The sequence below is a fragment of the Equus asinus genome, chromosome 7 (assembly GCF_041296235.1).
Source record: "Equus asinus isolate D_3611 breed Donkey chromosome 7, EquAss-T2T_v2, whole genome shotgun sequence".
Classification (NCBI taxonomy): domain Eukaryota; kingdom Metazoa; phylum Chordata; class Mammalia; order Perissodactyla; family Equidae; genus Equus; species Equus asinus.
Genome location: NC_091796.1, coordinates 28,805,550 through 28,828,785, shown reverse-complemented (window position 1 = coordinate 28,828,785; position 23,236 = coordinate 28,805,550). Strand labels below are relative to the sequence as shown.

The following is a 23,236-nucleotide window of genomic DNA, read 5'->3' as shown; positions in this document are numbered from 1 at the left end:
GTGCTTCGAAATATATAGAGTGAGCCACCCTTCTTTTTCAGCGCCTTTGTTCAATTTTTCTTCCATCATGAAATCTTTAGCTTCTTTTTCTCCCCATATTTTTGGTATCTGGAGTTAAAATTATCATTATATGTCTATTAAAGCTTGGAAATTTAAATTCTAAGTTCCTCCTCACCTCCAACATACACAAGACATACACACAAGTTATCTCTAGTTTACCCTTCTCTGAATTTGTTGGGTCTTTTATCCAGATTGTTATTTTACTCTATAAACATGTTTGTTCTACTCTTGAACTGAGTCAAGTGACTTTGGCTGCATTTTATATAATATGCTGTAATATTACTTTCAAGGACTTTTTCTTCCATGCTTTAAAGTATAAAGATGTGTATTATTCTGATCCTTTGGTTTGAACCCTGGGGAAATCATATCTTGGAGCTGACAGATCCATTCTGAAATCTCAGTGGTGGTTAATACTATCCATGCAATGGAATGTAGAGTTGGCAGATTCTGTTGGAGTACTGTGAATTGACTCCTGTATCATTTTGAGGGGATCTTTTATTTTGGTCATTGGTTCTAGGACTGATTAGAGTCTCACTGACTTTTCTCTGTCTTTCTGAAAATTTTTTCTGCAGTTTCTTTGGAAGAAGCCTGATAATCTTTTAGACATTGAGATTAAAAAGCTGAGAATCAGGTCGGGGAGAGGCTTGCTTGTTGGTTGCTTCAGAATTGCCCCTTGGCTACCTGTATCTCATCTGGAATTTATTTCTTTTACAGGTCTAGGGTTGCAGTTATGAAGTATTGATGGGCTTCTGGCAGGGTTATCGCTTGGAAAAAAGGTTTTAGGTTTTGATCCACATCTTTTCTAATTTGATTTGCATGCATAGATGTTTTGTTTGGGTTTAATTATCCTGTCCTTATTTTTTCTTTCAATATTCTGCCTTGTTGTGGGCTTTCTGAGAGTTTTTAAAAACTCAGAGTTGGTCCTTGAGTTGTTCTCCTTGGCATTGTGGTTGCTCTGATTTGCACTGGGTACCATTTTTCTGTATTTGGAAGCATTTTGTTTGACCGTTGCACTCAGTAATTCTAGTTGTGATGTGCCTTTTTTTTTTTTTTTATAGTTTTTCTTTTCTTGCATGTTAATTTCTTTCCCTACTCTTACTTTAGATTTTGATGCTTTCACTTAGCATTTGTATTTCCTCTAGTCATAGACTAGAAAGCATGCTTTCTGAACTAATGGTTGAATGCATCTTTTATGGCTGCCTTGTATTGCTGTGATGAACTCTTGTTACCTAAACATTACCATTTTCAAGTGTTAATTTTGGGGCAGTCTTGTTTCACAAGATGTTCTTTGCCAATGAGAGAGAGATTTTTCCAGCATCTCTGGTTCTTCTCTGCCCACTTAATTTTGCCAGAAGTTTTAATTTATGACCTTCATGCCAGTGTTTGTCTTCGTCCTTGGTCCTTTTTCCTTCTCTTCTATCAGCCTCTTTGGTAATTGCTGTAGGAACGGGAATCCATATAGTGCAGATCTTTCTGTCATGGAACTATGTTGAAACAGCTCCTTCAGTACTTGTTATATGAAGCTTTTGTGACTAATCAGACCCTTACCTCATTTCACTGTAGTCTTTGATCCTGTGGTCATTGGTGTTAATGTTGGTTCATCTCTCAGCGGAAGGATTGATGCAGGAAGTCTTTTGCATTTAAGACTGATTGCTTCCTAGAACCAATTACTAACGTTAACTCTAAAAAAGCCAGGGAGGCTGAGAAGCATTTCCCTAAAGCGGCAAGGATTCATTTGATCCTTAGGAAAAATAAGTAGGAATATTATCTAAGAGATCACCTTCAGGCTTTGTAAATGAGAGCAAAAATAATTAATTTTTAATGTTTTCTTAGAATAGTTAAGTGTATCAAAAGCTGACTATCAGAGCCTGCCCTCTTTCTGTGCTTTTTCTTCTTTTCCACTGTGAAGTCTCTCCTTTTTTGGTTTTAGTGTATGAAGAGCAGGAATTATTCCATCAAAACTTATTGTTTATAAAGTGCTTTTTTGGGAAGCGAGGCGCAAGCATTTTCTTGGTTATAAGACTCAAAATATGACTCTCGGTTGTGTTTTGTACCTATTACCAGTCATATACAGATTAAATGCTTTGTGAGAACAAAGCTGGTATCTGCACTGCAATTGGATTGGGCCAATTAAAATATAGCTGAATATCCTCTCACCCCGTATCTTTCATAATCTACAAAAAGGATATGTGATAATATATGAAAATCTGTGCTTTATGTTAGTTGCCTTACAAAATTTTGAGCCTCTCACATCCTTCTTTATGGAACATCTTCATAAGCTTATAACAGTTGTTGTGGTTCCATTTTCTCCTGAAATTTTTTTCTGTCTGATAAGTTATTTTGTAAGGTACACTGTCTTACAAAATAGTTGAAGTGTTTCTCCAGCACTCTTTTGTTTGCTAGCTTGACCTTTTTTTAGTTTTTAAAGAAAAAATTTTCTTAAAAGCCATTTTCTATGCTCCTCCATCTCCTAGCTACCATTTATTTAAGACCGTTGAAGTCACTAACTCATAAAAAATTGTTTGAATGTTTATTGGCTTATACCACACACAGAAAAGTCATGTGTGCACTTTAACTTTTGCAAAGAGGGGCCAGGCAGTGCCCTTCACAATCAAACATAGTATAGTACTTTAGGTCTAGTCTGAGGAAGGTATATTTATTTAGTGGAAAATAAACTCCGCAGTGGACACCTGATTTTGTTCTGGTTCTGTGCTTAATTTGCTTACGACCCAGGGTGATTGTCTTTTGGTCTTGGTTTTCTCTTCTGTAAAATGAGCAGTTTGGATCAGATGCCTTTTAAAGATTTTATTTATTTCCTTTTTCTCCCCACAGCCCCCTGGTACATAGTTGTACATTCTTAGTTGTGGGTCCTTCTAGTTGTGGCATGTGGGACGCCGCCTCAGCATGGCTTGATGAGCAGTGCCATGTCCGCGCCCAGGATTTGAACCGGCAAAACCCTGGGCCGCCAAAGTGGAGCACGCAAACTTAACCACTCGGCCACAGAGCCGGCCCCATGGATCAGATCCCTTTTAAAACCACTACCTGATGTTACATTGTATGATCACTTAGGGGGCAGCACAGATTAACAGTTGGGACTACATACCTCTTTAATGCAGAAATATTTCTAGGAATTCTGCCAGAGATTGCATTGACTCTCTTTGTAGCCATTTATTCCCTGAATTCCTACTAAGTTTCTAGTCATCTTTACTCCATTAGTACATATACAGATGAGCTTTTCAACTGTTGAAGAACTTTATATTTTTAAATTGTTAGTCTTGGCCTATCTTTGTGCTCTGCCGACTCTTGCTGTTTGCCTTACCTAATTTAGTATACAGATTTGTAAAGTGACAGCATGATGTTGTGAAAAGCATTAGATCCAAAATCAGACCTGGCTTTGAAGATCCTTAGCCTACCACTTTCAAGCAGTGTGACCCTGGGCAAATCATGTAACCTCTTTAAACTTCAGTTTCCCTGTCTGTAGAGTATGGATAATAACTTCCACATCTACTTCAGAGGTCTGTTGGGATTGTCAAATGAGGTGAAACTACTTAATTAACTTAGTATTCTATTACCATCAGTCATCAAAACCATTTCTATAAATGCTGAATGGATTCCTTTGGCTGACATTCTTCCACGACTACATGAACACTTAATCAGAGTGTACTTAATGGGTTGGACAGATTTGGATTAGACTTTGGACTCTTATGTCCCGTATGTTAATGCTCTTCACTAGCTAATCTTTGAAAATGTGGTAGCCTCTGGGTTAGGAGCTACTTAGCCCATTTCTGAACAGATGATGGGCCTCTGGGACTGTAAAAAATCTACATTCTCCCCCTGCTGTGGCCTCAAGGGATCTGCTTTTCAGCACCTCTCTTGGTAAGGGAGTCATTTTCAGGCTAGCCTTTGTAGGAGCAGGGCCCTTTCCAGTAGCTTAAGGATCTTTGGGGCAGTTTTGCCACTGAGCCTTGACCATTGTTACCCTAATGTTCTTTTGAACATGGTGGTGTGGGTAGCATTGAATCTCAAAGCTGGCATTCTCAAGTGACCTAGCATCACTCATTGTACACAGGTTGTCAGGACAGCTGCTCAAGATCTGTTATAGTAGTTTATGTGACTAGAGTCATGCCACTTGTCTCTTCTCACATATGCCACATAGGGACTGGTCAGTAATTTAGATAGGAGGACATAAGTAACAATGATAGCTTGAGCTGCCCACCTTCTCATTTGAAACAGAACTTACTCAGTGGTTCATCCTGGAGGCTCACAGTTCTGTCATTTGACTGGAATGTGAAACTCAACATGTCACTGTTTCTGAAACAATTTTCTTCCAGTGAACTCCTGGTGAGATTTGTCTGTCAGCAAGGCAGTACTTTCTGTCTCTTTCTAGAACACATTTAGAGAATTTAACTGAGTACTTCAGTAGTGTTACTATCACTGAATCTAAAGCATAAGCAGCCAAGTGTTTTTGTTGTGACCTTCATGATGAGGGAAATTGATCCATTATGAGTGACCTAGTACCCACAGACTTTTAGAAATTTAATCTGTAAAGGCATATTACTATTACTGTCTTTGAAGGTATTATTACCAAATATGGCACCGAACTTATTTTAAGAACAAATTTCTCCTATATTTCCTTACTCTTTCATTTGTTCAGACTAAGATTGTTTGGGCATCTTAATTTTGCTCTGGATTTATTTGCTGACTGTCCTGAAGATTCCAGAGGTTTAAATGAATTCAGAGAAAAATCCATTGTCCCTTGTCAGCAACAAATCTAGACATAACTCGGGGGTTTTTTTGTGTGTGAGGAAGATTGGCCCTGAACTAACATCTGTTGCCAGTCTTCCTTTTTTTGCTTGAGGAAGATTGTCACTGAGTTAACATCTGTGCTGATCTTCCTCTGTTTGATGTGGGATGCCACCACAGCGTGGCTTGACGAGCAGTGCTAGCCCAGGACCCAAACCTTTGAACCTTGGGCCGCTGAAGTGGAGCGCATGAACTTAACCACTATGCCACTGGGCTGGCCCGTAACTCAGGAGTTTCTGACAAGACCCTTGGCCTTCTGTTAGGCTAAACAGAGAGGGTGAAGGGAAACAGACAGAAAGACATGGAGAGAGGAAGGAAAAAGGGAAGGATACTGGCTGTGGGTTTCATGAACTTGCATAGTAGGCTTATCTTACTGAAAGTGTTGCTCAGTGCTGCTGAAGCTGTATTGCTTTCTGTTTTTCCTATTGTGGGATTAACCATGCTTTTGTTCCTCATCTCAATCGCAGATGTGTTCATCCTCGAGGAGGTGTGATTCAGAGTGTTTCTTCGTGGAAGCATGGCTCGGGCACGCAGTATGTTAGCAGCCGGCAAACACAGTCATGGACTGCTGTGACTCCCCAGCAGACTTGGGCTTCACCTGCAGAAGTTGTTGACCTTACCTTGGATGAGGATAGCAGACGTAAATACCTACTGTAATACAATGTCACTGTGTTTCCTCTGCACTGTTCCCTTCCACTTCCTCCTCCTCCTCTTTGTGACATGGAAGTTCATTGTCATAGCTTCAGCCTCAGAAGCTGTTTGTGGCATTTGTATAATCAAAACTCATGGAAAATTGCTCCCCTCCCTTTTTTTTTTTTTGGTAATTAAAAGAAGTCACGTAGGAAAATAACTTATCACAGAGAAAAGAATTTCTTCTTTCCCTCAGTAGGAATATGAGAATGATGAATTTTATTAGACAACTTCATTTTACTTGGTGACTTTTAATCTTAGGAAACTCTGCCTTCCTTTTAGAATAATATTTCAATTACCAGGTGAAATGGATTTCAGTTTTTGAATCTTGTATTTATTTTTCTGTGGAATAAAATTAATGTCTAGACTTGACCACTGTCAGCCCACCCATTGGCACTCCCACCTTAGGGCATTTGCACACATATTAGTTAGGTCCTTGTGGGCACCTAGTAGGGCATGTGCATTTGAAAACCTGTCCTTGAAAATAGAAGACAAAAGTATTTTCTTCCAGCTTAAGTCTTCTGCCTTCTTTCCTGACTTTGCTCCTGGCTGACTTCCCACAACACAAGTAATTGACATGCCCCTTTGTGTTTATAAATACTGCTAAGGTGACTTAGCTGGTCTCCTGGTTGCAATAATTCATAACTCTTTGGCACATGTCTCCTTTTGGGGCAGAGGCATTTCAGATGGATACCCACCACGAGGTTTTCTGGGCATCTGAAGAGAGTATTGAGAGATCAGTAGGAAAATCTCTCTCCCTCAACTTTTTTTCCTGGTTTATTCAAATAACGGGAGAACATAGAAACCTATTACTTAGGAAGAATATAAAAAGTTGTGTGGTTTCTAAGGCTGCGGGCACTTGCAAATCTAAGAGGACAGTGCCGCCTTTCATAGTTAGTGTTCCCATAAAGGGTCTTCAAAAAGTTTTTAACACTTGAGCTGAAGGTGACCTGATGCTATATTTGGGTATTTGTCTCCTCTACCTTCTAAAAGTGGAAAAATCAAAATACACCATAAGAAACCATATGCAAAGCACATTGTTGGCACTGTAGGTTTTATAGTATCTAAAAGGAATAGCAAAGGGTAGTAGGAGCTTTAGGGAATTCAGGAAATGCCAGTGTTGGAGTTTTGTGGCATTAGTTTCTACCTTTTTTCCTATAACATGTTATAGTTACTAGTGAATTATTTTACAAGCAATACCTAAAGTCAGAACACTATATACTGTGCACAGGAAGGAGTGAAGTAACATTGGCTTAGAAGACCTCACCTTTTGTTTGTCCACAGTCTTTATTTGCTGTTTTTCTTTCCATTTTTACCACATAATGTTGCTATAGCCCTTTGCCTCCCTCCCCAAATGCCTTGGTGGCTCTTTCTTTTCATAAGAACTACCACTTTCAGTCTTCATTCAGCGGACACATTTACCAAGTGCCTGTTCTGCATAAGGCACTGTGCGGGGTGGGTGCTGTGGGGCCGCTGAGATGAATGAGACGCCCCTTCGTGCGCATGCATCAGTCTGCCTGGCTCCACCTGCCTGGCCTTTTCTTCTCTTTTTTGTAAAGACTTGTTTATCTCTTTACCCTGCTTCCTGCTGCTCTAGTTCTTCTTTTTACCTCTTCCATAGGCGTGTATTTAAGCATGTGTTCTTTGATCTTCTCTGATAGCATCTCATTGGATCTGGCCTCTGTTCTTCATCAACTTTTTATTTTTCTGTCAATCTACTTTTAATAGATCAGGCTTTTAAAAGATCATGAACTTCCAGTTTTAGACCTCATATATCAAGTCTCACATTGCCACAATTCTAGACAAAACCAAAGACCCAGAGGGCAGAGCGAAGTAGGACCTTCTGCAGATTCACTACTGGTGTAACTTGGACCTTCACATTTTACTCTAGAATTAACTTATTGAATTTTACTGTTACATATTGTTTTTGACTTGAATTAAAATGCTAGACAAAGCAGAAATGTACCATTTCTGGTCTGTGTTTTCTAGGAAAATCATTGGGAAAAGAACAGAGTGGATCATATGACTTGAAGTTTTTACAGCTTATTTATTCCCCAGTATCAGGGCAGAGCCCCATTATAAAGTTTTTGTATTACCTATTCTTATGTTAACAGTATGTTTTGTCCAGTTCTATACAGCACATGATTTCCCATGACATATTTTCTTTAGCCCCTAAAAATCATCCTCTAAAGAGAATTCTTTTGGTGTGCTGTCTGCACTGTGGATTGGGATCAGAGTGAACTTGTAACCAAGCTCTTTTCTGGCCTTTTGCTTTTACATCAGGTTGAACTTTGCCCTCGTCTGTCCCTATCCCAGCACCCTGACTACCTGACTTGATGCACCAGAACAGAGATTTAGAAATTAAGATGAAAAAAGGGGAGGGGAAGGGATGGTAGAGACCATCAGCTTTTTCTCCTGTTAGGTTGGGACTTTTCCACCTACTAACTCTGGAGAGATTATGTTTCAACTCTTCTTTCACTGCCAGAACCCATAGAATGGGAATGTTGTTTCTGGTAAGGTATTAATGATAAAATTCTGTGGTAAACAACTCCTGTGACATTTGAATTTTTTTTTAAAGAGATCTTTTTTCACCAAAGTTTTGCATTTGGTAGCATAAATACTTCTTTATGCTTCACAGGACATCGTCTGTTCAAAGTAATATCTCTGCTGAAGAGGTACACTTGATCACAGATCGGTTTATGGCACTAATTTGGTTGTCCCCCCGATTCCCCAACTTGAAACCACAGAGCTGTAACCTAGCTGTTGAATCATCATCACTGCCCTGTAACATGTAATTGCTGCTCACCAGTAGTTGTCTTTTCATTTTGATGGAAGGGGCCAGACTGAATGAACTCCATTATTCTTTACAATTGAGCATCCCATAAACTCTGCTTTTATTATTATCAATTGTGAATATGAACCGTCTGATTTGCTAATTTAGTCAATTGTTCGTTGTTACTTTTAGCAGATTAGCACCATAGGTAACTTAAAAATGAATGTGTTGCCTGCTTTTTTATACTGTGTCACAAGGTTTTTCAAAAAGCTGGGGACACAATTTTGACTTTCAGTTTAAACTTTTTTTAAAGGTAAAGAGCCCCTAATCCCTATTTTCCAGTATGTGTATGATGTGACTTCCATGTATATATAAAAATAATTGCGCCCTAACCAGACTTCCTCAGATTGTGCACTGTTTGTTTAAAATAATCACGTATTTTAGTCTGATGCTGTTGTATTTTTTCATTTTATTTAAAACACTACGTACTTCTTATTCTTTTAACGAATTTTAAAGGGTAGTGATCTTAAAAAAAAAATCACTGGATAACTAGGAAATATTTTTGTTGTTGTTTTGTTTTGTTTTTTAAAGAGTACAAAGGTCATTGAAGCCTTTTGCTCCTCTTACCATGAAAATGAAATGTTAGCCATTGTATGGCTAGGAACCAATGCACTTGGTGGTTAACAGATCTGCTGTTGCTGGAGTGTGAGCGTGGACTTGATGCAGTGACGACAAATCATTGCTTAGAATTAATGTTTTAAAATGTGCAACTCTAGTTTTTAAAACAAAATTTGGTTCTTTACATTCATTATTTAGTTTTTGTTTCCATTTAGTATTTAATGGTCTTTGGAGAAAAAAATAATAAAACAGAGTGTTATATATATATTTTTTGGTGCAAGATAAGATTTTCTGTTTTTTGAAATAAGTCTGTAGCATAAAGGTTAAACTATTTTAAGACAAAATAAAATAGAGTGTATTTAAACAACGATAATTTCTGAGGATTTTTTTTTTCTATCTGCTTCAGTTAATTAGATATGCCTGGAGCAGCTCCCAAGTTAGCTTTTGGATGTGAAAGTGAATTATATTTTGTTATCAGATCTTATTGTTATAAGATGTCTGATTTTTCCAAGCAATAGCTGTATCCTACTCCCAAAATGTTTTGCAAGTGGTCTTTGGATGTTAGCTTTCCTGTAGCCCCCACTTCCTTTGCCAGCTAGGACCAGTGGATTTCAAAGAGGGCTGAAGGCTGCCTTGTGCTAGGAACCTTTGCTCCTGAGAACAAAATTCAGCTGACATTATTTCCCAGAGCCCAGTGCACCAGGGTAGAACGCGGTAACTGCATGCACTTTGCATGCGGTTGAACTTGGGAGCAAATATAGGATGTTTCAAAAATAGCTTAAAGAACTTTTCCCCTAATTTGGTTCTGTTTTCCTATTTTTTATTTGGTTATCAAAATGATAGGAACTACCATATTAACATTGTCTCATGACTTTTGTAACTATCTTCACGTAAAGGAGAATGAGGAACCAGGGAGAGTGAGGCCTATATTTATTAAAACACTAATTCCTGGATCTCTTAGTGTTCCTCAAGAATTTTTTTAGTTCCACTTGCACTGGAAAGAGATCTGTTAATAATTAGGAAATGTTCTCAGGTTTTTGCAATAGTTCTTCTATACTATATTTTACTGAGACCTAGACATATTAGCATATTAGTGCTTGTGAGAAACTTCTTTTCTTGGGCTCTAGAAGAAAATTGTTTACCTAGGGCCTTGCTTTTGAATCCTTTTGTCCTTGGATGCTGCTTCTGAAGACAAGGTGTGAGTAAGTGAAAAAATCTGTATGTAGTGCTTACTCTCATTCTGGCGTCCTCCTCCTGCTCTTTGCCGGCTTTTGGCTTTGCCATCCCTTTTTTGTATGAAAGTAGATGACAGCTATTTATAATTTTAGTCCAAACAGAGGAAAATTATAGATAAATCTTTACTGAATGTGTAAATATCTCTTTAGATCCAATTTTGCAACCAAAGTGAATTTCTCCTAGGTCTTGTTTTAACCATATTACTGATCTCTGAAGGAGTGATCCTCCTGGGTCCTTGGTAGGTATGATTTCCTTTCCTTCCTTAACTCCATGTGTTAGAACACTGACTCACAGAATTAGGGAAGTTCCTGAGCTAAGGTGAAACTTTGGCTGAGAGAGTCTGCCTAGAGCAAAAGAAGTCAATAGTAGTGGCCAGCCCCACAGCCAAGTGGTTAAGTTGGTGTTTTTTGCTTCAGTGGCCCGGGGTTCGCCAGTTCCGATCCTGCGTGCGTACCTACACACCACTCATCAAGCTGTGCTGTGGCGGCATCCCACATAGAGAACTAGAATGACCTACAACTAGGATATACAACTGTGTACTGGGGCTTTAGGGAGAAAAAAAAAAAAACGAGGAAGATTGGCAATAGATGTTAGCTCAGGGCCAATCTCCCTCACCAAAAAGCCTACTTAAAAAAAAAAAAAGTCAATAGCAAATACTGGAAGCAGCAGTGAGCTCAGAAAAAGATGCAAGTGCTGATCATGAACATCATAGAGATGCGGGAAGAGCACCCACTAGCCCACCAGCATTGTGACACTTGGCTCAATTCAGCTGCCTTTGTACTGCTCTGCAGGTGGCATGTCTTCTAGCTGGAGATGGCTTTAGGCAGTTTCCCTTTGTATGATAAGGTTCAGGGATAATTTTTTCCTGCCAAGTCTTCACACCCCATTTGGTGGGGTTGATGTGAGTAAAGGATGACGGTGAGTGCTGGCAGTGAGGTCAAAACCTCAGAAAGGAGGTGTGGAAGCAGCAGCTGGTATGATCCTGGCCTGCTGGTTGGGAACACCCCTTGGTTATAAGTTATATCGATCTACCTTCTTATTCTTTGGTAAAGAAAGCTATTTGGTACCAGCTTTTTCCCTTGTGCTTTGATAATTGATACCTCAGAGGAGTCATTTCTGTTTCCTTTCTGTGATTGCTTCATCCTAAGAATGGGATGGAAGAGCTGTGGACTACAGAGCCCTCACTCTTGTGATTGACTCTAACACAAGCAAGTCTGACATTAGGGTGGATCTGCATCTGCAGCCTGAAGGGGATCAGACCAAAAGGTGCGGTGACTGACCTGAACCAGAGAACAAGAGACCCCAGAAAGGCCATCTGACCACTAAGGGATTTGGTTTCTATGCCTGAACATGAAGAGTTTCTTAGATTTCTTTTCTGAGACTGAAAGGTAGGGCTGTGTTATTTTAGGGGATAATTTATTGTCCTGCAGTGCCATCAGGCCTTTCAGGCAGGAATTCAGGAGAGCTGCTCACTCTGAAAAGCTGTTCAAAGGTCTACAGTTCTCTCGTCTCACTTAAGCTTTTGGAAGGCGTTGGATGACTAACACCCACAGAACCTCGGATTTCTACAAACTCTTTATCTTCTAAGTTTTAAAAGAATTTTTATTTCCAAATTCCCACATGAGGGGAAGAAGTGGTACAGATTGCTATCCTAATTTTACAGATTGGAAGACTGAGAACAGAAGAATAACAACTTATCCCGATTTACATAGCTAGACTTTTCAAGAGCAGATTTTTTCTGTGGCCCAAGTTAGGACTTTTTAGCTTTACGAAAAACAAAACCTCTTTTCTCCACCTGGTTTTTCTTTATTCTTTTTGCTGCTGATTCTACTTTGCTCTGGCCTGAGAAGAATTGGAAGTCTTCCTGAGAAGGTAATGTTTGACTGCTTCCCTTTTCTCTTGGGCAGGTTGGTCACACATCAGAGCCACACACTGGAGTATGTGTCCTAACTCAGGCTCTGAAATGGCCATGGAAACTTTTCCTGTGTAGATAGATTCCCTGTCTCATAGTTTATGGAACAGGAAAATACAGATGGCCAATAAACATAGGAAGGATGCTCAGGCTCACTACTAATTATGGGAATTTATACTTAGATTACAGGATGCCATTTCACATAGGCAGAATCAGATAGGATTATATTTAAATCCAATGAGGAGGCACAACAGTGGCAACTTGCTTGTCTTCTTGTGCAAGCATAATTTGCTATAACTCTTTTGGAAAACAGTGGCATTGTCTAGCAAAGCTGAATATGTGTGTACCTCAAGCTGTGGACTGAATGTGTCCCCCCCAAAATTCATATGCTGAAACCCTACTCCCCAATGTGATAGTATTTGGAGATGGGGCCTTGGGAGGTAATTAAGTTTAGATGAGATCATAAGAGGGGAGCCCCCATAATGGGATTAGTGCTCTTAGAGGAGAAGACCTGAGCCTTACATGTGAGGACACAGTAAGAAGGCAGCTGTCTGTAAGCCAGGAAAAGGGATCTCGCCCAAATCCGACCATGCTGGCACCCTGATCTTGAACTTCCAGCCTCCAGAACTGTGAGAAAAAAATGTCTGTTGTTTAAGCCACCTACTCTATAGTATTTTGTTATGACAGTCCGAGCTAAGACAGGCCATGACCCAGCAATTCCACTGCTTGGGATAATACCCTTGAGCAGTTTTTGAACTGTGGTGGTAGCCTATATAGGGAAGTCATGAAGTCAATTTATTGTCTGTAAACCATCTTTTGTTTATGTATTTAAGGAAATAGAACAACATAGAAGATAACAGGAGACAAATGTTACATGAAACTTTTGTTACGTAGTGATATACATACATACAAATATATGTATGTGCACATAGGGTCAAGATATAAAATGCATTCTTTGCTGTGGGTTGTAAGGAAAGCAAAGCCATAGTTCTACAGAAACTAGTTTATGTGCTCAAAAATGTTTAGTGTCATTTTTCCCAGTTTTTGGCTATTTCAACTTGGATGTCTGTCTATAGGATGGATAAACAATGTATTTATACAATGTTTAGCCACTGTGGAAATTAATGGACTAGAGCTATATTTCTACACTTGTATCAGTCATATCAACATGGATAAATCTCAACAATGTGGAGTAGAGAAAAAGCAGGTTGCAGAATATATACTACATGATGCTGTTTACATGAAGTTTAAAAAGACTAAACAATACTACATGTTGATAAAGGATACATACACATATAGTAAGAATATAGAGAAAAGCATGAGAATAATAAACACCAGATTCAGGGTAATGATTACCTTCAGAAGGGGAGGTAGAAAGGGGTCACAAGGACTTGAACTTTATTGGTAAAATTTCTTGAGTAGTAGGGACACAGATGTATGTTATTCTTTGTACCTGTATGTATATCTTAAGTATTTCATAAATTAAAATTTTTTGTCTGTCTCAAGTAGAAGGAATAAAGTTCTTTATGACCTTCCAGATGATATTAGTGGGAATGACTAAGATCTGAAGCTGATTCCTTTTAGATGCCCTCAACACTTTTTGGATATGTTACCAAAAGTGTAAGCAACAACAGAATATAAATTTGAAAAATTGGACTTTATCAAAATTAATTTTGTGCTTCAAAGGACACTATCAGGAAAGTGCAAAGACAACCACAGAATGGGAGAAAATATTTGCAAATCTTATATCTGATAAGGGACTTGAATCTAGAATATATAAAGAACTCTTGCAACTCAATAATACAAAGACAGCTCAATTTTTAAAAGTGGAAAAAAGGTCTGAATAGTCATGTCCCCAAGGAAGATATACAGTTGGTTCATAACACATGAAAAAATGCTCACCATCATTAGTCATCAGGGAAATGCAAATCAAAACCACAGTCAGATATCACTTCACACCTGCTAGGACAGCTAGATTCAAAGTCAAATAACAATGTTGGTGAGGAAGTGGAGAAAACAAAACCCTCATACATTGTTGGTGGAAATGTGAAATGGTGCAGCCATTTTGGAAAATGGTTTGTTCCTCAAATGGATAAACATAGAGTTGCTGTAGGTATATGCCCAAAAGAAATGAAGACATATATCCACATAAAAACTTGTACACAGATGTTTATGGCACCATTATTCATAATAGCCAAAAGGTGGCAACAACCTAAATGTCCATCAACTGAGGAATGGATAAACAAAATGTGGTAGAACCATCCAATTGAGTATTATTCAGCCATAAACAGGAATAAAGTACTGACGCATGCTGCAGCATGGATGAACATTGAAAACATGTTAAATAAACCAGTTACGCAAGACTGCATATTCTCTCATTTATAGGACATGTCTGGAATAGACAAAGCTATAGAAACAAAGTAGATTTGTGGTTGCCATGGGCTAGGGGCAGGTGGAAATACAGGATGATTGCAGATAGGTAAGAGATTTATTTTCGGGGTGAAGGAAATATTCTAAAATGATGCACCACTCTGAATATACTAAAAACTGCTGAGTCAGACACTTTAACCAAAGGGTGAATTTTTTGGTATGTGAATTATGTCTCAAAAAGCTGTTATAAAAAGTACCAATTACTTTTGGAATTGAGGATACCATGATTTGAGCTGCTTTAAGCTGTTCATATCTTGGCATGAATGAGTGCCATAGACTCTGCAGAAAATGGGTTTAGTTAGTGGGGGGCATAAAGAGTAGGAAGTTGCAACACAGCTATGAAGGAGGACTCAGGAGACCAAGATGACAGTAGTTGAAGGCAAGCGTGACCAACTTCCTCACTGGATGCAGACTGCCCTGACCCTGAGATGCAGCTTTAGGAGGGGACCTACCTTCTGTGAAGAGAGATGTGACTTGGTGAGGTTTCCCTCCCATTCAAACCTGCCCCCCAAGGTAAAGATTATAGAAAGAGCCCAACCTTTCCCCACTGAAATGTGAGTGCTTGCCCTCAGGGCAAGGTCAGGACCGCAGCCTTTTAGCTCCTAGGACCCACCCTGGGCTTTTGCCTAGAATGTTTGCAGCCACTGACAGCTGACATCCTGCCGGAGTGGCCCTAGGAGTGGCCCTAGCGGCATCCTTTGGGCAGTGAGTCACACTGGGGTGGGAGTTGAGGCACTTTCTCATTATACACACCCCTGTCTCCTGTGAAATTCTGCTGCAGTGACCCCCGCCCCCTTTCTTGGTTGTGAGCTGCTGAAGATGGGTGCTGAAAGTTACTGCTGAGAGTCTGTGGTGTCCCTCAGAGGTGCTGAGGCAGAAAACGTGTTGGGACCTGGACTTTAGGCAGTGCTGGCTAGTACCTCTTTTTCATCCATTTAGTGAATTTCCACATCCCAAAGTAGACGGCTAAATTCTACTGTTTAGCTCTTGGGCTCTTGGTACACTTGTACACTTGTAAACAAGTACACTTGTTTGTTGTGACATTAAAAATGTATACCATTAAAAATACAAACCTTTCATTCAGCAGTGATATATTCAGAATTCTTTGAGCACAAGCACCAGCCAGTCAGACTAGCACTGGAAGCATGGCTGGCACAGGCCCCTGTGGTGGGTATGGGGTTAACACCTTCATTGCTGGACTGCGGACCTGGGGGAGCCACCAGGGTGGTGGGGAATGCACTCAAGCGGCTCAGGGCACGGGCTGTCTGCCAGCTGCAATTGAAATATGTCATTATTTTAACAACTGATAGAACCAAACTAGCGTATACTGTCAGAATATCAGTCTTGCATTTGCCTAACCTCTCTGTGCCTCAGGTTCCTTACCCGTAAAATAGAATAATACGGGATTGTCATAAGGAGTAAATGAATGGCGATTAAGTCCATGCCACCAGTCTTGCCAGCCCCACACCAGTCCTCGTTGTTTGGCTAGCTCATCTAAGAAGCATGTAGACCAAATAAAACTCGTCTGTAGGCTGCTAACAATTTCACAAAGTTAATTCTTCACAACATTCTTGGAACAGAAGTGAAGTGCTTTAAAGAAAGCAAGCAACAGTTTGGGTATGTGATAACTGGCATGGGGTGGAGAAAAATAAGACGTCCGAAGATCTGGGTTTGAGTCCCGCCTTCACTGCTAACAAGCCGTGTGACCTGCCAAAGTCCGCTGCCTCTCTGGATCTCAACTTCTTCATCTATGAGGGGAGGATACTTGCAGCCCTACCGCCAGGGTGGGGAGTCGGGGATCACCTAAGGTAAGAGACTAGCATAGGATGATTGAAAGCACTCTAGAAGTTGTAGACTCAGATGGCTACGGAAGCAAGACTGGTAATGGAAGTGATGCCTTGAGCCAGACAAGTGAGGAGTGTGGCACACTGGAGAGAGTTTATGTTTTGTCCTAAGGGGAAAGCTGCATCTCCTGTCATGAGAGTACAAGTTTGATGTTGTCACATCTATCGATTTTTCAAGAGAAAATGGAAATCTAGATTTTAAAAGTGTAAATGTGAAATTTCTGATTTGTGGACATTCTTGTGTGGCCATGGTCAAACAGGCCTGACAGGAAGAAATACAAATAGGATGACCTGTGCCACCCCACCCTAACCCCACCCCACTCCCCATCCCCTGAATCCTTCTGGCATGGGATAAAAAGCAGTGGTCCTGGGGCAATCTGGTGCTCCAACCCTTATTCTATACAGGCTGCCAAGACTTTTGAGCTGCAAGTGAATCTGTGCTGTAAGGGACAGGGCACCCCAGGGAGCTGTGGTCACTTGCATCCTTGGTCTGGTGTATTGCCTGAGTACATCTCTGGTTGGCTAGAGAGTCAACCAAAGAGAATAGAACCCAATTCCGTGTCATCAGTCTCACCAGCTCTGTAACCTGAATCAATCCTGTTTGGCCTAGCTCAGCCAGGAGCTGTGTGAGCCAAGCAAAACTTTGCAGGTCTGATTTAGCCTGCAGGCTGCCAGTTTGCTACATCTGTACCATGCAGATTTCATGGGTTCAGCAAACACTTAGTAAATGCTTGCTGTGTGCTAGGCACTGAGCCAGACCCCAGGGACATGAAGGTGACTAGAAGCCAGTCCTCACCCTCAAGTAACTTGCTCTGTCTGGTCTAACAAACCATTGTCACAAAGCCTGACGAGCTAAGACAGAGCTCAGTGCAGTGGGAACCAAAGGCTTTCTAAGCCAACGTTGGGTTGGAATGAACAAATGGGGAAAGAGCTCCTGCAGAAGATGACAGTTGAGCTTAGTTTGCAGGATGGGTAGGAACTATGGGGTCAGGAGAAGTAGAGAGTGGATGGTGTGGGTGAGTGTCATTCCAGGCACAAAGCTCAGGCAAAGCATGGAGGTGAGAAGGACTGCATGGCTCAATAGAGGAGCTGCTAGTTGGGAGAAAGGGAGAGTGGTGGGGAGTAAGCTGGAAATGTAGTTGGGAGCCATGCATCAAAGGGCCTTGAATGCCTCACTAACGTCCCACAGACACTCTAATTATTGGTCTCCACCAATGGAACATGCGTATCACCCTCAAAAAGCCTACATTTAGAGGCAGAAAATAAACATCTAAATGCGGTAAAGGTGTACCTCTGAAATGATGGGGGCACTAAGGTATGGTGTGAAGGGGAGGAATAAGAGCACCTGTCCCTGGCAGTAAAATGCGTGGGAGAGCTGGTGGTAATCAGAGAATTGAGGTTGGAAGTGAGGAATTTGATTAGGAAGTTTCTGCAGGAATTGAACAGATAAGTGAAGAAGGCTGAATCAAGGTGGTGGGAAGAACAGGGAGGAGAGGTCAGAATAAAGAAATTTAAGAGGTTGATGAATCTTCAGGACTTGGTGACAGTGTTGGGGGTTGAAGGGTGCAGTGCATGTGAGTGAGGAAGAGTCAGGAAGAGAGGCTTCCAGGTTATTGCATTCCCTGAGTAAGAAATGCAGAAAAAGATCAGGCTTGGAGAATGTCACTGAGGCTTTTTGGTTTCCTGTATCACACCCCTCTAAGATGAGGACAAGTTATTGCCCTTTGTACCCTGTGCCATTAAGGAGACAGTGCTTGGTGGACCTCTTTGGCTTTGGGACACAATACAGACCAAATTTGGAAAGCCTGCTCCCGCCCTTTCGTTGAGTGACTTGGAGCAAGGAAGGGCTCTGCAGCAAGCCCAGGCTACACTGCAGGCTGACCTGCTGCTTGGACCATATGACCTAGCAAATCCAGGAGTGCTAGAGGTATTCATGTGGCTAGGATGCAGTGTGGAGTCTCTGGCAAGCCCCAGTAGGAGAGGGGTATCATGGACCCCACAGGTTTTGGAGCAAGGCTATGCCATCTTCAGCAGAGAACTAGTCACCATTTGAAAAGCAGCTTCCAGTATGCTCTTGGGCCCTGACTATGGGATGTTAATTGACAGAGGCATCAGAACTGCCCATCATGAGCTGGGTTTTGTACCATTCACGGTATAAATCTAGGTAGGCCCAACAGCAGTCCATTCTAAGATGGAAGTGGTACATCTAGGATTGGGTGTGAGCAGGGCCAGAGGGCACAAGCAAGCTGCACAAATAGACTAGCTGCACATGCCTCTTCCCCACATCTCCAAGGCACACCCCCCTGTTCTATCTGTGATTTTCTCTCAGTTCACACCGAACATGTTCTTGTGATCAGCTGATGGAGGAAGAAAGATCCTAGGCCTGCTTTAATGTGTTGGTATTAGCCAAAAACAGGCTGCTAGTTTCACTAAAGCCCCAGTCATGGTAGCCCTGAAAGACAGTGGTTAGTGGACCCCTCTCTCAGTGGGCAGAACCTCAAGCAGATACCTGTTCATCAGTGTAGTCTATAAGAGGAAATGTATGTATTCCATAAGGATACAAAACTTAGGCAGCAGCAAAGGACTTGATTGGTTGGTCAGGGGCCTGAAAGGAAAACAATGAGAAGAGAAACAAGGAAGTCTGGGGAAGGGGCATGTGGATGATCCTATGGGAGTGGGCACAAAGTATATAGGTCTTTATGTTCATGCTAATGCTTCTCAGAGATCACCCACCACAGAGGAGGTGCTGAACAACCAGGTGGACAACATGACGCCCTGTGGAGGTCAGCCTTGTCCTCAGCCATCCCAGGGCTTGCACAATGAGCCCATGAATGGGGTAGCTATGGTGAGAGATGGAGGCCAGGGATGGGCCCAACAGCACAGCTCCCTCTCAAGGCGGATCTGGTCACTGCCTCTGCTGACTGATCTGTCAGCACAGAGGCAGGCCCCAAGTCATTGATCAGCCAGCTGCTTGAGGGCAGTTGATTACATCAGGCCCCTTCCACCTTGGAAAGAGCAGCGAATCCTTCCTGGGATTGATACCTACTCCAGCATTAATGTGAGGGTTTACAGAGTGCCTGATTTATCTACATACGATGCCTCATAACATCACCTCAGAGTAAGAGGCCCATTTTATGGCAAAGGAGGTGCAAGAATGGGTGTGTGACCACGGGGATCCGATGGTGTGGTATATACCAAATCACTGGACGCGGTGGACCTAACAACATGATGGGAATGGTTTATAAAAAACTCAGCTGAGGTCCCAGCTCAAGGATGATACTCAGGTTGCGTGCTATCATCCAACACATAGCTGATCTATGGTGCTGTGTCCCAATTGCTATAATACCCGGGTCCAGGAATCAAGGGTGGGTGTAGGATTGGCCCCTCTCATCATCACTCTCAATGGTCCACTTGCACCAAGTAAGAGGATGTCTAGACTCAAGAGATTCCCTCAGGAATCTCTCTGAGATTCCTCTAGAATTTGGGGCTTCCATGCCTGGTGATATCAGAAACTGGGTCCTTGCAGCAGTCATGGCTTGAGGAGGCCAAGTCAGCAGAGGGCTCAGACTCCTCAGGGATGTAGGTCAGAGTCACTCCATCAGGCAAACAACCTAGACCAGCTGACAATGAGGAAAATGTAGAACAGGTGGTGGGGAAGAAAGATAATGATCAGCAGTTTCAGCCTGTGGACTTGCTGCAGCAGTGAGTGGGGTTGTGGCTTGTCTCAGTAAGTCTCCTATACAGAGTATTTTCACTAGTTTATGGCTGGCCACTGAAGACTCAAGCGACTGAATAGACTTAATGTGGGGCATAAATGGATCAGAGCTGTGCAAGGGGCAGACTGGATAGACACTTTGGGTGCTCTGCATCATGTCCCCTTCATCAACCTCTGCTTTCAGCTACAGCCATGGTAGACAGTTCTTTGTAGGCCTGGACTCATGCTGACAGCCCACCCAGTTGAAGCACATGGAGTGTATCAGTCTGATGTCTATTCTGGGGCCTTCGTCAAAGCCACAGGTGTCTCTGGCTTGCGTGGCTCAAACACAGCCCAGAAGTTAGGGCAGTTAGTGGCCCTGGGACAACCCTCAACAATGGAGAATGGGAGCTAGTGGATGGATGTCCCCAGCTCACATGCTCTAGCCAGGGGATAAGTGCCTGGCCTTACATCTTTTGGTTGGACAATTCTGGGAGGCATTCTGCATGCTTCTCAGGAGATCCCAGTGGAATTGAGCCTCCAGTGCTCACAGCAGTGACTTTGATGATGGACCTTATGTTGGCTTTTCCTCCTTTGCTCTCTTACTCTCATTCCTCACTCCTATTTACTCCCAATTAAACCTCCTCCACCTGAGTCCTTCTCTCAGGCTCTGCTTCTGGAGAATCCAAACTAAGGGAGGAAGAGGGTAGTTCACTCTGAGCTTGACATGCTGAAGAGACATCCAGTGGAAATGGGCGGCAGCCAGTGGCCACATGACTTTTGGAGATGTAGACTTATATATTAGCATAAGGTGGCAGGTAAAACCGCAGGCCCAGGGAAAACGTATTTAAGAGGCCAGTGGAAGAGAAGCACCCTTCTAAGGCAGTAGTTCTCACCCAGGGGCCACTTGATAATGCCCGAGGACATCTTTAGTTATCACAACATGGCGGAAGGAGTGGGGAGAGATGTATGCTGCTACTGGCATCTAGTAGGTAGAGGTCAGAGATGCTGCTAAACATCCTAGACTGCACATTTCAGATCCCCATAACAAAGAATTATCAACCCCAAATGTCAGTAGTGCTGAGGTTGAGAAACTCTATTCTAAGAAGATTGCAAACGAGCAGCCTAGAGTGGTGCTGTGAAATCCAGAGTTTCCCAGAGCCAGAAGAACCAGCAGGTCAATGCTGCAGAGGGGTTAGGGGTAGTAGGAACTAATAATTGTTCATTTAGTTTAGCAACAAGGACCTTTGCTAAAGTAGTTTAATCAGCAACGTGGGGTAGACGTCAGTTTGGAGTAGCAGATGGCATGACTGGAAGGCAGTTAGTGAAGACAAGTACAGACTCCTTCCAGGATCTTTGAACGGAAGGAAAGGAAGGGGTGTTGGGATTGGCTAGGAGGAGCTATAGAGTGGAGGGAGAGTTTAAAAAGATACTGAAAAGACAGATGTCCTGTATATGCTGATGATAAAGAACCAGTAGGGTTACAGGAAAGGGGATGATTGATAGAAGAGAGAGCCCAGGGACATCTGTAGTACTGCAAACCAGAGCACAGGTGCACTCACTTGGATCAGGTAAGGAAAACTTCCTTCTGAAGCTGAAAGGAGGCAAGGATGGGTGTAGTTATACATATATTGTGGGGAAGGGGGTGCAGACTGTTGAGGGGTTAACCTGGGGCCTTTGTGTTCTTTGCATGTCCAGGAGACAGCTGTCTGCATGGTAAGGGGATCGTGGTGGGGTAAGAGGCTTGTGATTAAGAACTACTTGTTGATTGATTGTATATGGTTGTTTATTGTGATTTGTATGCTCTGCTCTCCCTAAAGAGTCTCCTTGGGAAGTTTGTCCTTTTTCTTGCTAGTATGCTCCACGGGTGAGCACAAGGCTATTGTGGAAACTCAGGCTTCCCCTGAGACGTCAGCTGAAACACCCCTTCTCTGTGGAATGCCTATGGACATCCCAAGTTCTCTCCAAGATGTTTGTGGACTTGGGGTTTAGATTTTTGGGGTCCCCTCTGCCTCCTGGTTCTGAGGTCTCTGTGCTCTCCCTGTTCTGCTGTGGATTTAAACTCGGACATGAAACCCTTCTCTTGTTCTCCAAAACCACTCACACCAAGCATTTAGGTGTGTAGCTGGTTCTAGGGTTTTATGGTGCCCACCCTCGTGCCATTTTGTGAGTACCTTTCTCTTCCTCTTCCCACTGCTCCTCATCTATTTCCCACAAATTGCCCTCATCTCCAAATCCTCCCTCTATTTACTCAGCCCTCCTGAGCTCCCCACCCCAAACAGGCTTAGGCTAAATTGTCATGGTGCACGGTAGACAAGAAAGCTTCCTGTTAGACAGACTCATCCTCCAATAGAAAGCGGTTATGGTTAAAAATTCTGAAAATGTGCTGGGGCTGGCCCCGTGGCCGAGTGGTTAAGTTCGCGCGCTCCGCTGCAGGCGGCCCAGTGTTTCGTCGGTTCGAATCCTGGGCGCGGACATGGCACTGCTCGTCAGACCACGCTGAGGCAGCGTCCCACATGCCACAACTAGAGGAACCCACAACGAAGAATGCACAACTATGTACCGGGGGGCTTTGGGGAGAAAAAGGAAAAAATAAAAAATCTTAAAAAAAAAAAAAAATTCTGAAAATGTGCTTTCTAAAAGACAAGAGATCCAGCAGTTAGGGTTTGGGGACCTCTAAGATTTATGTCCAAACCCAGCACAACTACTCATTTTAAACCAGGAAGGCCTCACCCTTCAAGACATCATCTCACCTTGTAAAGTATTAGCTCTTCCAGAGACAGGGCAAGGAGAAGTTGAAAGGCAGAGCAAAGCTAGAGGCGAATAAGAGGCCCAGCAGGGAAAAGGGTCCCGATCACCCTACCTTCTCCTCTTGTCTCCAGAGGGCTGGCCTACAAGTCAGAAGGCTGGGCTTCTGGAACTTGCTCCTCATCAACCTTATGATCTTAGGCCTGGGTGTTCTCATCCGTAGAGTGAGGATAATAAGGGAGGGACAAAGACTTAATGGAACGGGATACATGAGTACCTGCTTCATAGTAGCTGCTTAACATGTTCTAGATGCCACATTCGCCTCTGCTTTTGCAACAAGAAAAAGACGTGAGCCTTAACATTTCTTGTGTGGGTGCTGAGACTATTAGCTAAATGTTTGGTGATCCTCCACAGCTTCTTCAGTGCTC

General features: G+C 42.3%; 1 protein-coding gene across 8 annotated transcripts in view; it reads left to right on the top strand.

Moving 5' to 3' along the window:
* ARK2N (arkadia (RNF111) N-terminal like PKA signaling regulator 2N) overlaps nucleotides 1–9,311 on the top strand; it is a 76,727-nt gene extending 67,416 nt beyond the window's left edge. For 6 of the 8 annotated variants that reach the window (XM_014828969.3, XM_070513120.1, XM_070513115.1 and 3 more), the window contains one exon: nucleotides 5,331–9,311. In XM_014828969.3, the coding sequence (XP_014684455.1) occupies nucleotides 5,331–5,520 (190 nt within the window). In that variant the 3' untranslated portion in view covers nucleotides 5,521–9,311. Of the gene's footprint in view, nucleotides 1–774; nucleotides 844–5,330 lie in introns of all 8 variants that reach the window. The other 2 variants (XM_070513117.1, XM_070513118.1) reach the window with 2 other exon arrangements.
* The last annotated feature ends 13,925 nt before the right edge of the window (nucleotides 9,312–23,236 follow it).